Source organism: Dasypus novemcinctus, chromosome 3 (assembly GCF_030445035.2).
Source record: "Dasypus novemcinctus isolate mDasNov1 chromosome 3, mDasNov1.1.hap2, whole genome shotgun sequence".
In the NCBI taxonomy this organism is placed as follows: domain Eukaryota; kingdom Metazoa; phylum Chordata; class Mammalia; order Cingulata; family Dasypodidae; genus Dasypus; species Dasypus novemcinctus.
The window spans coordinates 171818331-171830427 of NC_080675.1; the positions used below are offsets into that span (position 1 = coordinate 171818331).

General features: G+C 54.9%; 1 protein-coding gene across 3 annotated transcripts; it reads right to left on the reverse strand.

The window, feature by feature from the left end:
* Positions 1-5487: 5487 nt before the first annotated feature.
* Positions 5488-11689, reverse strand: RCCD1 (RCC1 domain containing 1). Of its 3 annotated transcripts, none has more exons than XR_009185223.2 (9): positions 11045-11689; positions 9980-10286; positions 9472-9838; positions 9267-9388; positions 7784-7882; positions 7291-7461; positions 6770-6799; positions 5946-6410; positions 5488-5833 (listed from the first exon to the last, which is right to left on the reverse strand). XR_009185223.2 is itself a non-coding variant. In XM_004479624.4 (9 exons), exons 2-8 carry the CDS (start codon positions 10152-10154, stop codon positions 6217-6219), a joined length of 1158 nt encoding a protein of 385 aa, XP_004479681.2. In that variant the 5' UTR covers positions 10155-10286; positions 11045-11689; the 3' UTR covers positions 5488-6105; positions 6193-6216. The 3 variants fall into 3 exon arrangements, 2 of the variants coding, with proteins under 2 accessions (XP_004479681.2, XP_012375535.2); XM_004479624.4 differs by having other exon boundaries at positions 5488-6105; positions 6193-6410; XM_012520081.4 differs by having other exon boundaries at positions 5488-6410.
* Between the last annotated feature and the right edge of the window lie 408 nt (positions 11690-12097).

Here is a 12097-nt window from a genome sequence, read left to right on the forward strand (position 1 = left end):
GGCCAACAAACATATGAAAAGCAGCTTAACATTGTTACCTATTAGAGAAATGCAAATCAAAACTACAATGAAATACCACCTCACATATACTAGGATAAATATTATTCACCAAATCGAAAAGAACAAATGTTGTCAAGGATGTGGAGAAACTGGAACCCTCAGGCACTGCTGTGGGAATGTAAAATGGTTCATCCATTGGGGAATTCAGTGCAGTGCTTCCTCAGGAACTTAAAAGGAATTACTATATGACCCCACAATTCCACATCTATGTATCTACCCAGAGAACCGCAACCAGGGAACTGAACAGGTATCTGTACACCAATGTTCAGTGCGGCATTATTGACTATAGCCAAAAGGCAGAAGCAACGTAAATGTCCATCAACAGATGACTTGAAAAACAAAATGCAGTATATATTTACAATGGAATAGTATTTGGCTGTACAAAAGGAATAAGGCTAAGACCAATAAGGAAGGATGGTCCAACAATGAACCCTTGATGCCAATGACTATGCTTGTGAGCCTGTGTACCTGAAATAAGAACTAGGCCTAGAGCTGCAGGGTACCTAAGAGTTACCTCCTGGGAGCCTCCATGTTCCTTAAATGTGGCCTGTCTCGAAGCCAAACTCAGCATGTAAATGCATTGCCTTCCCCCCAGTGAGGGACATGACTCCCAGGGATAAGCCTCCCTGGCACCGAGGAATTACTACCAAGGGAAAGCTGATGATGTGGCTGGAAAACGACCTTGAATAAAAGGGTCAACTCAGACCAGCAGAATATCTCAGCCTACATGTAATATCAGGAGTTAAAAATGCTTTTTGACCTTGAAAAAAAGGGGGAAATGGAAAGGACAAATAAGTTTATATGACTATGAGCCTCCAAAAAAGAGCTGGGAGGTCATCAGAGGGGTCGCCCTTATGCACACCTCAACAGAGTCCCAGAGGCAGGTAAAGTAGATACAACCCCAGGTATTGGTTCTTGTGAGGGCTACAGAGACCCACAGGTTCTATGGTCATAGCAGATGGAGTTCAGTGCCATGTCAGTTGGCCCTACTTTGGAGTTTGTGTTCCTGAGTGTGATGGAATTGGACTCAGATGTGATCTTTGTTCACAAGTCTCTCCTGTCACTTTTACCTGACCTGTGGTTGGCACTGGGGTTTAGTGTATACTCAGGGGACCTGAATCTCTGGCCTGTCCATATGATAGCCAGGCCCTGAGCCTCAACAGACTTGCATCTCCTATCCTCTGGTTTATTGGACTTACTCCAGCCAGCTAACAGGGAGGTGAAGAAGGTCAACCACCACACCAGGAAGCCAAGAGTGCCTACAACTGCAAACAGGAGAATTGCATCCAGCATCCATGTGGAATCTAAGCACCCTCTCGATACGGAGATGGAGTGGACATAGCCATCCCAGGGTCCACAGAATGAAGGAGTGGAGTATGGATTGGAGTGGACTTGCTGAGGCTCTACACTGGAATTGTTGTGATTAGTAATGGAAGTAAATGTGGCATTGAGGTGGAGAAAGTGGCTTTGATGGCTGCTGGGGGTGGGGAGTGGGAAGGAGATGTAATGTGGGGGCATTTTCAGGACTTGGAATTGTCCAAGGTGGTAATGTGGGGACAGTTACTGGACATTGTGTGTCCTCCCATAGCCCACTGGATGGACTGGGGGAGAGTGTAAACTTAAATGTGGACCATTGGCCATGTGATGAAGCAGTGCTCAGAGACGTGTTCACCGAGTGCAGTGAGTGTCCCATGCTGTTGGAGGAGGTTGTTGTGGGAGGAGTGGGGTGAGGGGAGTGGGGAGGTATATGGAGGCCTCATATTTTTTTTTAATGTAACATTAAAAAATAAAGAAAAAAAATTTTTTAAAAAGGAATAAGGTTTGATACATGCTATGTAATGGTTAGGCTAATGTGTCAACTCGGCCAGGTAATGGTGCCCAGTTGTTTGGTCAAGGAAATATTGGGCTATCTGTAATACAAGGGCACTTCATGGACTTTAATCACCAGTGAGCTGATTTCATGGACGGCTGGTTACATCTACAATCAGCTGAAGAGATTGCCATCAACAATGAATGATATATCATCCAATCAGTTGAAGGCCATAAAAGAAAGGATTTCAGCATTCAGAGAGAGAATTCCCATCCCTACTTCAGGCAGTTGCATCTCCTGGGAACTCATCAAGGACCTTCATCGGAGCCCTGGTTTGCAGCCTGCCCTGTGGAATTTGGACTTGTGCATCCCCACGGTCGCGGGAGACAATTTTATAGAATCTCATACTTTTTACAGGTAGCTCTTGTCAGTTTTGTTTCCCTAGAGAACCCTAATACATGCTACTACACAGATCAACCCTGAAGACATCATTTTTTTTTTTTTTAAGATTTATTTATTTATTTAATTCCCCCCCCTCCCCTGGTTGTCTGTTCTTGGTGTCTATTTGCTGCGTCTTGTTTCTTTGTCCGCTTCTGTTGTCGTCAGCGGCACGGGAAGTGTGGGCGGCGCCATTCCTGGGCAGGCTGCTCTTTCTTTTCACGCTGGGCGGCTCTCCTCACGGGCGCACTCCTTGCGCGTGGGGCTCCCCCACGCGGGGGACACCCTTGCGTGGCACGGCACTCCTTGCGCGCATCAGCACTGCACGTGGGCCAGCTCCACACGGGTCAAGGAGGCCCGGGGTTTGAACCGTGGACCTCCCATATGATAGACGGACGCCCTAACCACTGGGCCAAAGTCCGTTTCCCTGAAGACATCATTTTGAGTGAATAAGTAAGAAACAAATGGACAGATATTGAGCCCACTTAAATGAAACAACTAGAATATACAGACAGATAGAAAGTACCAGTTTCTAGGATGAGAGGGGACGAGGGCTTTGGGGAATTAAGGCACAGTGGGTGTAGGGTTTCTGTTTGGGGGAAGGGAAAGTCCTGGTCATGAATGGTTCTGAAGGGAGCACACATTGTGAACATGATGAATCCCACTGAATGGTGTGCTTGGAGTAGTTGAGACAAGTGCTATTGTATATGTGTTTCTACTAAAAGAGAGATTAATAAGACAATGACAATTAAATGCAATACATGACCCCGGTTGTATCTAATAATGGAAGAGAAAATTCCCAGGACATTCTTGGGACATATGAAAAACTTGGAATCTAGACTATAAGCTTTATATCAATGTTAAATCTCCTAAGCTTGTGAACTCTAATTAATGGTAGTTATGTAAGAGAATACCCTTGTTCTTAAGAAATATGCATGGCAGTATTGTATGTTCAGAAGCATATGTATATAATCTAGAGTGTAATCTATTCTCAAGTGTTTAGAAAACAGAAAGAAAAATAAGGACATGGATGGATAAATAGAATGATGTGGCAAATGTTAAAAGCTGATGGATCTGGGCATCTGGGTCTGGGGGTAGACTGGAGTTCTCTGTATGGGTTTTGCATTATTTTTGCAACTGTATTGTAAGTTTGAAAATTTTCACAATAAAAAGTTAAAAACCACAAGGAAATATTGAGGATATATTTCAGATTTTAAAATACTAGAGATATAAGATAACTTAATGTAATTCATAATTCAGGAGTTTCTTTTGCTATAAAAAGACATTATTGGGAAGTGGACGTGGCTCAACTGATAGAGCGTCCATCTACATATGGAGGGTCCAGGGTTCAAACCCAGGGCCTCCTGACCTGTGTGGTGAGCTGGCCCACCCACAGTGCTGCCACATGCAAGGAGTGCTGTACCACACAGGGCCACCCCAGCGTAGGGTGCCCCACATGCAAGGAGTAGCACCCCGTGAAGAGAGCCGCCCCACATGAAAAAAGCACAGCCTGCCCAGGAGTGGCACCTGCACACATGGAGAACTGATGCAGCAAGATGTTTGAACAAAAAAGAGACGCAGTTTCCCAGTGCCACCGGATAATGCAAGTGGACGAAGAATGCACAGCAAATGGACACAGAGAGCAGACAACAAGTGGGAGGGGGAGAGAAATAAATAAAATAAATCTTTAAAAATAAATAAGTAAATAAAAGACATTATTGAAGAGCAGATGTAGCTCAAGTGGTTGAGTGCCTGCTTCCCAGTATGAGGTCCCAGGTTGGATTCCCAGCACCTCTTAAAAAACAATTGAAAAAAAAAAAATTTCATTGGGGAGCAGGTGTAGCTCAGTGGTTGGGCGCCTGCTTCCCAAGTACAAGGTCCCAGTACCGCCTAAAAAAAAGATATTATTGGGGAAACAGATGTGTCTCAAGCAATTGGGCTCCCGTCTACCATATAGGAGGTCCAGGGTTCGATACCCAGGGCCTCCTGGTGAAGGCGAGCTGGCCCATGTGGTGAACTGGCCCACGCGGAGTGCTGCCCTGCGCAGGAGTGCTGGCCCACGTGGAGAGATGATGCAGCAAGATGACTCAACAAAAAGAGACACAGAGGAGAGACTATAAGAGACACAACAGACCAGGGAGCTGAGCTGGCGCAATAGAGTGATCGCCTCTCTCCCATTCTGGAAGATCCCAGGATCGGTTCCTGGAGCCGCCTAATGAGAATACAAGCAGACACAGAAGAACACACACGAATGGACAGAGAGAGCAGACAAGTGGGGGGGGGGGCAGAAATAAATAAATAAATGTTTAAAAAAAAAGACGTTGAACAACTGTAGATTCTGAACAGTCTGTAGATTAAATAATAGTAATGTACTAATGTTACTTTGCTAATTTTTGTTAACTGTATTATGGTTATATAAGAAAAATGTTATTTTTAGGAAATATACACTGAACTATTTAGGGGTAAAGGGACATCTTATAGAAAACAGAAGGAAAAAAGTAAGAGAATCTCATAGATCTCATAGTGGGGAAAAGCTTCTTAAATCTCCCCCAACCATCTCTCTCTCTCACATACACAAATTTACCATAAAGGAAAGTAATGATAAAGTTGACTACGCTAAAATGGCAGAAAACATTCTGAACACATAACTAACAAAAGACTTGTATCTAAAATATTTAAAGGAGCCAAATCACTAAGAAAAAAATTTAAAAGGTCCAAAATCTTCAACAGCTACTCCATGACAGAAAAACTCCAAATGGCCAATTCAATGAAAAGCTGCTGAACCTCATTAATATTTAGGGCTTTGCAAATTAAACCACACGTACCTGATATTTGTAACACAGTAAATCCCAGTTACCTAGTAAAGTTAAAAACTCTCTTGACCCCCCAGTTCTACTCTGACTCTACTGCAGAGGAGCTAGCGCACATGTGCCCAGAAGTGTAGAAGCAGGCCTATGGGCAGCGACAAAAACTAGAACCAATAAACATGATCGTCAAAACGATACTTAGAGGGAGTACCATACAATAAAAATTCTGGACAGTCTATTAGATTACAATTCTGAACAATCTCTTAAATTACATAATAGAAGTGTATCAATATTAATTTTACACTGGGGAAAGAAAGGAGACACAGAATGAGGTCATTTAACTAAAGTTCAAAAGCAGATGCTCAACTACACTTTTTTTTTTTTAAAGATTTATTTTTATTTATTTAATTCCCCTCCCCTCCCCCGGTTGTCTGTTTTCTGTGTCTTTTTCCTGCGTCTTGTTTCTTTGTCCGCTTCTGTTGTCGTCAACGGCTCGGGAAGTGTGGGCGGCGCCATTCCTGGGCAGGCTGCTCCCTCCTTCACGCTGGGTAGCTTTCCTCACGGGCGCACTCCTTGCGCGTGGGGCTCCCCAACGCGGGGGACACCCCTGTGTGGCACGGCACTCCTTGCGCGCATCAGCACTGCTTGAACCGCGGGCCTCCCATGTGGTAGACGGACGCCCTAACCACTGGGCCAAAGTCCGTTTCCCTCAACTACACTGTTGAAGAATTCATACGAGAGGGCTCACAGTGTCCGTGAGAGACAGAAGTGAGTGCCTAAAGGAAGGGACCCCCGCGGCTCCCGCTCTTGGCTGCACACCAGTCACCTACTCTTGTCCAGGCCTGCAACCAAGGCTTCTGATGTAACGTCTGGGTGTCTGGCCTTGGCGCTGGAGTTGTCTAGGCTCTCCAGGTGTTTCTAACGTGCAGAGTTGAGGGCGTGAAGATGAGGAGGGACACTGCGGGGTGCTGGCAGTATTTTCTCCCTGAGCTGAGTGAATTTCAGCGTGTTCACTTGAAATTTATTGTATAGGCTTTTCTTTATAGTTCATAATTAACAAGAAATACATATACATACAGTTCACTCAGACTTGTCCTTGGGTTAATTTAGGCTCGGCAGCCCCGAGAGAGAGAGAGAGGTCCGATGGGCTCCGCGCTGCTCAACGGCACACACGTAGGTGCTCCAGGGGCCGCAGGTCACAGCCGCCACGCGGAGCTGCTGATCGACGAAGAAGTCCACACGGCGGGGGCGATCCGAGCTGGTCGTGTCCTTGTGGCCGAGCTGCCCGTACTTACCTGGAGGGAAACGAGCCCCTCTGCCGTCCCCCCGCTGTGCTGACGGGGCGTGCCCTCCACTCCGCTGAGTCTGCTCTGGGCCGCGAGCCCAGCGGCACCAGCCTCCAGCAAGCGCTCCCAGGCCTTTCTGCTCCCGAGGGAGCTGCTCCGAGCAGGGACTTCTGTTTCCCCCTTTCCTCTACCCAGGGCCAGAACCGCCCCCCCAGATGTCTTATAAATGCTGGCTGAGTAAAGGCAAGCAGCCTTCCAGAAAAGCAGGAGCCCACCCACTCCTGCCACGTGCCTGGCAGTGGCCCCTGTCCTCCAGTCCTGCTTTCTCCCCTCAGTTTCAGCATCACAAAAGCAACCCCTTTACTTACCCCAGCCCCAGGTGTAGAGCTCCCCGGTGCCTGCAACCAAAAGGACAGTGAGTGCTGTCATCGCCACCCTCTGGCCAGGCATTTGTCTAGCAAATCACTCAGGCCCTGGCCTGGCATAAACCACAGCCAGGAGCGGACAATCCTTTGCTTGATGGAGAGCAACGGATGCTCTCTTTTTAACTAACCACATTGGATGTGGTGAAAGATCCAGCTTGAAAAAGAAGTTTACCTTCCCAGGGGTCAGCTGGCCTGAGAGGGGGAGTCTTCAGAGCTGGGCTGGGCAGGCCCTGCTGGCAGGTGAAGGGGCTGCTGCTGTGGCAGGAACACGCCTGCCAGGGCCTCCCAGGCCCCGGGGCCCCGGTTCAAGCCATCGGGAGGTGGGACTTTATTTACCGAGGGAGCCGGCCACTCAGTCTATGTCAAAGCCACTTGAGAGCCTAGTGTTTAGTGGACTGCACCCCTGCCCACACCTCCCAGGGGGACAGCGGAGTGGCACGCTCTCCTGCCCCGGCCCGACTCACGTGTCACCACAGCCGTGTGCCGGGAGCCGCAGCTGGCCTTGGCGGCCTCTGAGTCCAGGGGGAGATCCAGTAAGGCTGGCAAGGGCTGGACGGCTATGAAGGGGGCTGGGGCCCCGTCCTCACCCCCCGCTGCTCCCCTCGCTGCAGAGCCATCCTCACTCAGTCCAGTGGCTTCAGAGTAAACAAAAGCGACAGCTGTGGTGGTTGACATTGAGCACCGCTCTAACCCCTACCTGCATGTGAACTCGTTCTCTCCCCACTGCAGCTCTGCCCCGAACAATAGTATCTAGCTCTGCGCTGCTCTTCCCAACCCCCGCATCCCACGGGAAGTGCGGGGCTGAGAGGTTTGTGAGAGCGGGAGTGCCAGGGTGGCCTAAGGAGCTGAGGGCCGCAGCTATCCTGGGGCCACAGCGTCATGGTGTCCTTCTGTGCAGAATCAGGAGTGACAGCAGTCGCAGGGAGGAGGCTGTGGAAGTCAGCGGGTCACCCTCACCTTCCCCTGTGCCCGGCTGCACATCCCCCGCCAGGCTCCGGGCGGGCAGGGCCAGCTGCCCCGACTCGTTCCAGCCCCAGGAGTAGAGATCCCCAGTCTCTGAAAGAGAACGGGAGCCCATGAGACAGACCACGCGGCGCCTGCACCTGCCTTCGCCACACCCCTGCCTGCCCAGCTCAGCCTCTGCCCCAGCTGCTTGTCCCAGCAGGTCCCTCCCTCTCCCTCTCGTGCCTTCAGGCCACCCTTAAGTCCTCGCGAGCCCCTCCTCTCCTTTCAATCTTTTTTTTCGCTAAATTGCTACACACACACACACACACACACACATACACACACGCAGACTTCTGAAATGTATCTCCAGAGGCTCCAAAGGGCTCCCTCCCTTCTTCGAGCCCCCCCGCAGTGGCCCTGGGAGGGCGCCCTCTGCAGCTCTCACCTCACCTGAGACCTGCCTGGGCAGCGGCCACTCGCCAACAACTCCCCAGTGCTTACGCAGCGCCTCACCTGTGCCGGCGCCTTCTGCACTTTTCAAACACACTCATTTCACTCTCACGGCAGCTCTACAGGCGTTACCTGACGACGTCCCCATTTTACACAGCATCCCCGTTTTATTCATGAGAAAACCGAGGCAGAGAAAGGTTAAGGATCCTGCAAAAGGTCACTGGGGACAGAGCAACATTCTGAATCCAAAGAGTCTGGTTTTTGCATCTGTCCTTCGACCTCTCTGCAGGGCCTCAAACTCCTTCTGGGTCTTAAGGGGGAGACTGCTCGACAGGCTGCCCAGCCCCTCCTCTCCGCAGCCATCCCGGGTTCTCGAGCCTGGCTGCCCGCCCTGGCTGCCCACCCTGGCTGCCCACCCAGGCCGTTCATGAGCCTCTGAGGCGGCGGGCAGGGGCAGGGAAGGTCCCTGGTGAATCTGAGTGGCGGCCACCTTGAGGGCTCTAGACTGCTCCAGAGGCGGGTCCCCGCAGAGGCCGCCTGCTCAGCGCCACCGAAACGCGGGGCCCCAGAAGGCACAGCTCCAGCGGTTCCTCCAACAGCCTCGGAAGCGGCTGCACCTGGCTCGGCTGCCAGGCAGCAAATTCAGCGCATCCTGAAGGAAGCTCCTCGTTCTGGTCGGAGCTCCCCAGCAGCTCACGCTTATCACCGTCATCCTCCTTGGGGGTGGTGGCATGTCCACTGGGTGCCACCCAGCATGGCCAGCTGCACTCCTGCTGCCTCTCCTGTCCATTTCCCTCAGCTCGGCTGCCCGCCTCACCCTTCTAGAAGGACAGCCCTGGCTGGGGCAGATGGACGGGTGGGGTAGTGAGGCTGGGAGCAGAGAGGCGACGACTGCAACAGCCTGGGTGCACGGGGTGACAGTGGTGGCAGAGGGGATGTGTCCCAGGGGCCTGGGCTGATTCGAGTCGGCTGAGCTTGGAAGGAGGCCTGGCTAGAGCACCGGCCAAAACCAGAAGAGACGCAGAAAAGTTAGGGGGTCACTCACCGCTCACACACACGGAGTGCCAGCCGCCTGCTGCCACCTCAGCCACTGGCAGGCCCTGCAGCGCTTCCAACAGCCTGGGCTCAGCCTCCGCCTCCAGGGTCCCGTGGCCCAGCTGTCCGTGCCTAAGCCAGGGAGACCCTCGTCGGCTACACCCTCAGCACCCGCGCGGCCCGGGCTCCGGCCCACCCCGTGCCTCCGCACTCACCTGCCCCCGCCCCAGGAGAAGACCTGGCCCGCCGCGTCCAGCAGCAGCGCGTGCTCGGCGCCCAGCTCCAGCTGGCGCGCCCGCAGCCCGGGGCCCAGGGGCCGGTGGAAGGGCGGCCGCGGGCTCACGTAGGCGTCGCCGCCGGGCAGCAGGGGCAGCGGGGCCGGCGCCCCCGCGGCGGTGCCCTCCACGGCCCGGCACCAGAGGGGCGGCCCGCGCAGCGCCGAGCCGGGCGCCCAGGCCTGCAGCTCCTCGGCGCGCCCCGGCGCCGCGCGCCGCACCACGAGGAGCGCCTCCGAGGCCCACGCGTCCCGGCAGCCGTCGGCCGCGCCGCTCGCCGAGCCCGACAGCGCCACGAGGCCTCCACCTGCGGCGGGAGGGGGCGGGCTGGGGAGGGGCCGGGGCCGGCCTTGGGGCGGAGGGGGGTCTCGAGGGGCCTGGGGGTCAGGGTGGGAGGGCTACCCTAGGCGGCAAGAAGGGGCTGGGAGGGGGGCCGCGGGGCGCTTACGGGTCACGCAGGCGGTGTAGCTCCAGCTGGCGCTCACGCGGCAGATGTCGCCGCCCGCGCCCGGCGTCCCCAGCGGCTCGGGGCTGTGCACCTGGCGCCCGCGCCCCGAGCCTAGCGCCTGCCCGAAGCCGCAGAAGCCGAAGCCGTACCAGGTCCCTGGGCGCGCCTCGGCCATGCCCGGGCGGCGCTCCGTGCTGGCCTCCGCCTCGGCTGGGGTGGCCCGCGGGGTCCGGACTGGGCGCTAGAAAAGCCCGCTGGGTGGTGGCACTGGCAAGGCTCTGGCCTTCAGGGGTGGCAGCTGCGTTACCTGTAAAAAGGGGAGAATGCCACCCTCCTAAGCAGAGGGCTCGCCGTCGCCAGGCCGTGAACACCCGCTGCGGTCGAGGCTCCGCTGAGGTCCTACCCGATTTAGGAAGAAGATTCTCCACTGGCTGGAGTGGGGCACTTTCTCTGTCGCCCCCTTTTGGCTCAAGCTCAGCGCACCACAAGAAGTGCCCCCGGGAGAGCTCTACCGGCCTCCCCCTTGGGGACTGCACTGGGCTGAGACTCCCTTCCTGCTCCAACACCGCCAGCACCTAAGCCCGGTATCCCACGCAATCTCGGAGGCTAATTATAACCGCAGCATTTTACCAAGGAGCAAGCTGAGACTCCCAGAGTAAGTAACACAATCACACCGCCTGGACGAAGAGGGGCAGAGGGCTGGACTCCACATACAGTGCTCCTTCCCCTAGACGGGGGAAAGCAGCAGAGCGTTTGCGGGGCAGGACCATGCGCAGGTTAGCAACCGGCCCGAGTTGGCATGTCTGTCTCCGCAGCCAGCGCTGGCTTCGTGTCCTTGGCCAAGCTGGTTTCTTTAGTAAGGGCTGGGGGTGTTAACTGTACCTACGTGACAGAGTTCAGTGCCCGCCCAAACCACGACAGCCCCTGGGACTGCCTCCTGGCATCCAGAGCCCTATCTAGTCCCTAATTCCTTCAACAAGCATTTACTGAGCCTTGCTCTGGACAGGTGAGAAGGATGGATGTCTGCCCCAAGCAGCTCACTCTTCAGTGCGGAGACACACGCACCTAAAATCTGGTGCCTACAACAGCAACGCCACCTCCTCCGGACCCTTGTTTGGCTTGATGGGAATTTCACGGGCCTTTAGAAGCTTTGAAGGCAGATCCTCAGTCTTCCCTGCGAACCAGGCTACCAGGCCTGAGCTCCCAACCGGGGGCCTCTGACCTTGCTCCTGATCCGGCCTTCCACCTCCTAAAAGCGCCCTTCCGGGGTGGAGGGACGCCGGGGCGCAGAGCCGCTGTCTCGGGACCGGGTCGCCCCGCCCAGCACCCGAGCGGCCCCCGCGAGGAAGGGAGAAGAGGTTTGAGAGCCCGCGCCCCGGGCGAGGCAGCCCATTGGCTACAGCAGCCTCCCTCGGGCCAATCGGGGGCGAGGGCGGCGACGTCACCGGCGCGGCGCGGCGCGCGAGCGCCAGGGACACCTCCGGGCCTCGGCGCCCGGGGCGGGTTCTCCAGGCCCAGCCGGGCCGCCTGGGCGCCGGGGCCCACGCTCGGCCGTAGTGGCCTCGCCCGTGGGATGGGGCGAAAGCTGCCCTGAGCGCGGGTCCGGGGGACACGGAGCTCGGCTCTGCCGACACCGCATTCGGACTAGAGCCGCGTAGGGTACTCCTGGAGACCCGAGCTGAGCGGAGGCGCCGCTGGCCCGGCGGCGGCTCCCTACCGGGCGCACGGGGTTGACGCTTAAGCAGGAAGCAGCGCCCCATTGGCCCGGGGCCTGCCACTCATCTCCGCCCACCCAATGAGCTTCGGGCGACTTGGCCCTCAGCGCGGAAACAGGCTGTGAGCCGACCCTTCCCCGCGGGGGGCGGGGCCCAGCCTTCTGCCAACCCAGTTCACTCCGCGGGGAAAACCACGGTTTTTCCCACGGCAGGCGAATAGGAAGATGCCCCGGGCGCCACGGGGGAGGGGGGAGAAGGAATGATTAAAAAAAAAAAAAGGCAACTGAGTGGGGAAGCCACTGGATTCTTTCCCTCGTGGTGGCTCTGCTGCTGCAGTAAAACTCTGTGCACTCATCCGTGCCCAGCTCCTACGCCAGACACCCCAGCCCACGGCCAGTCCTCC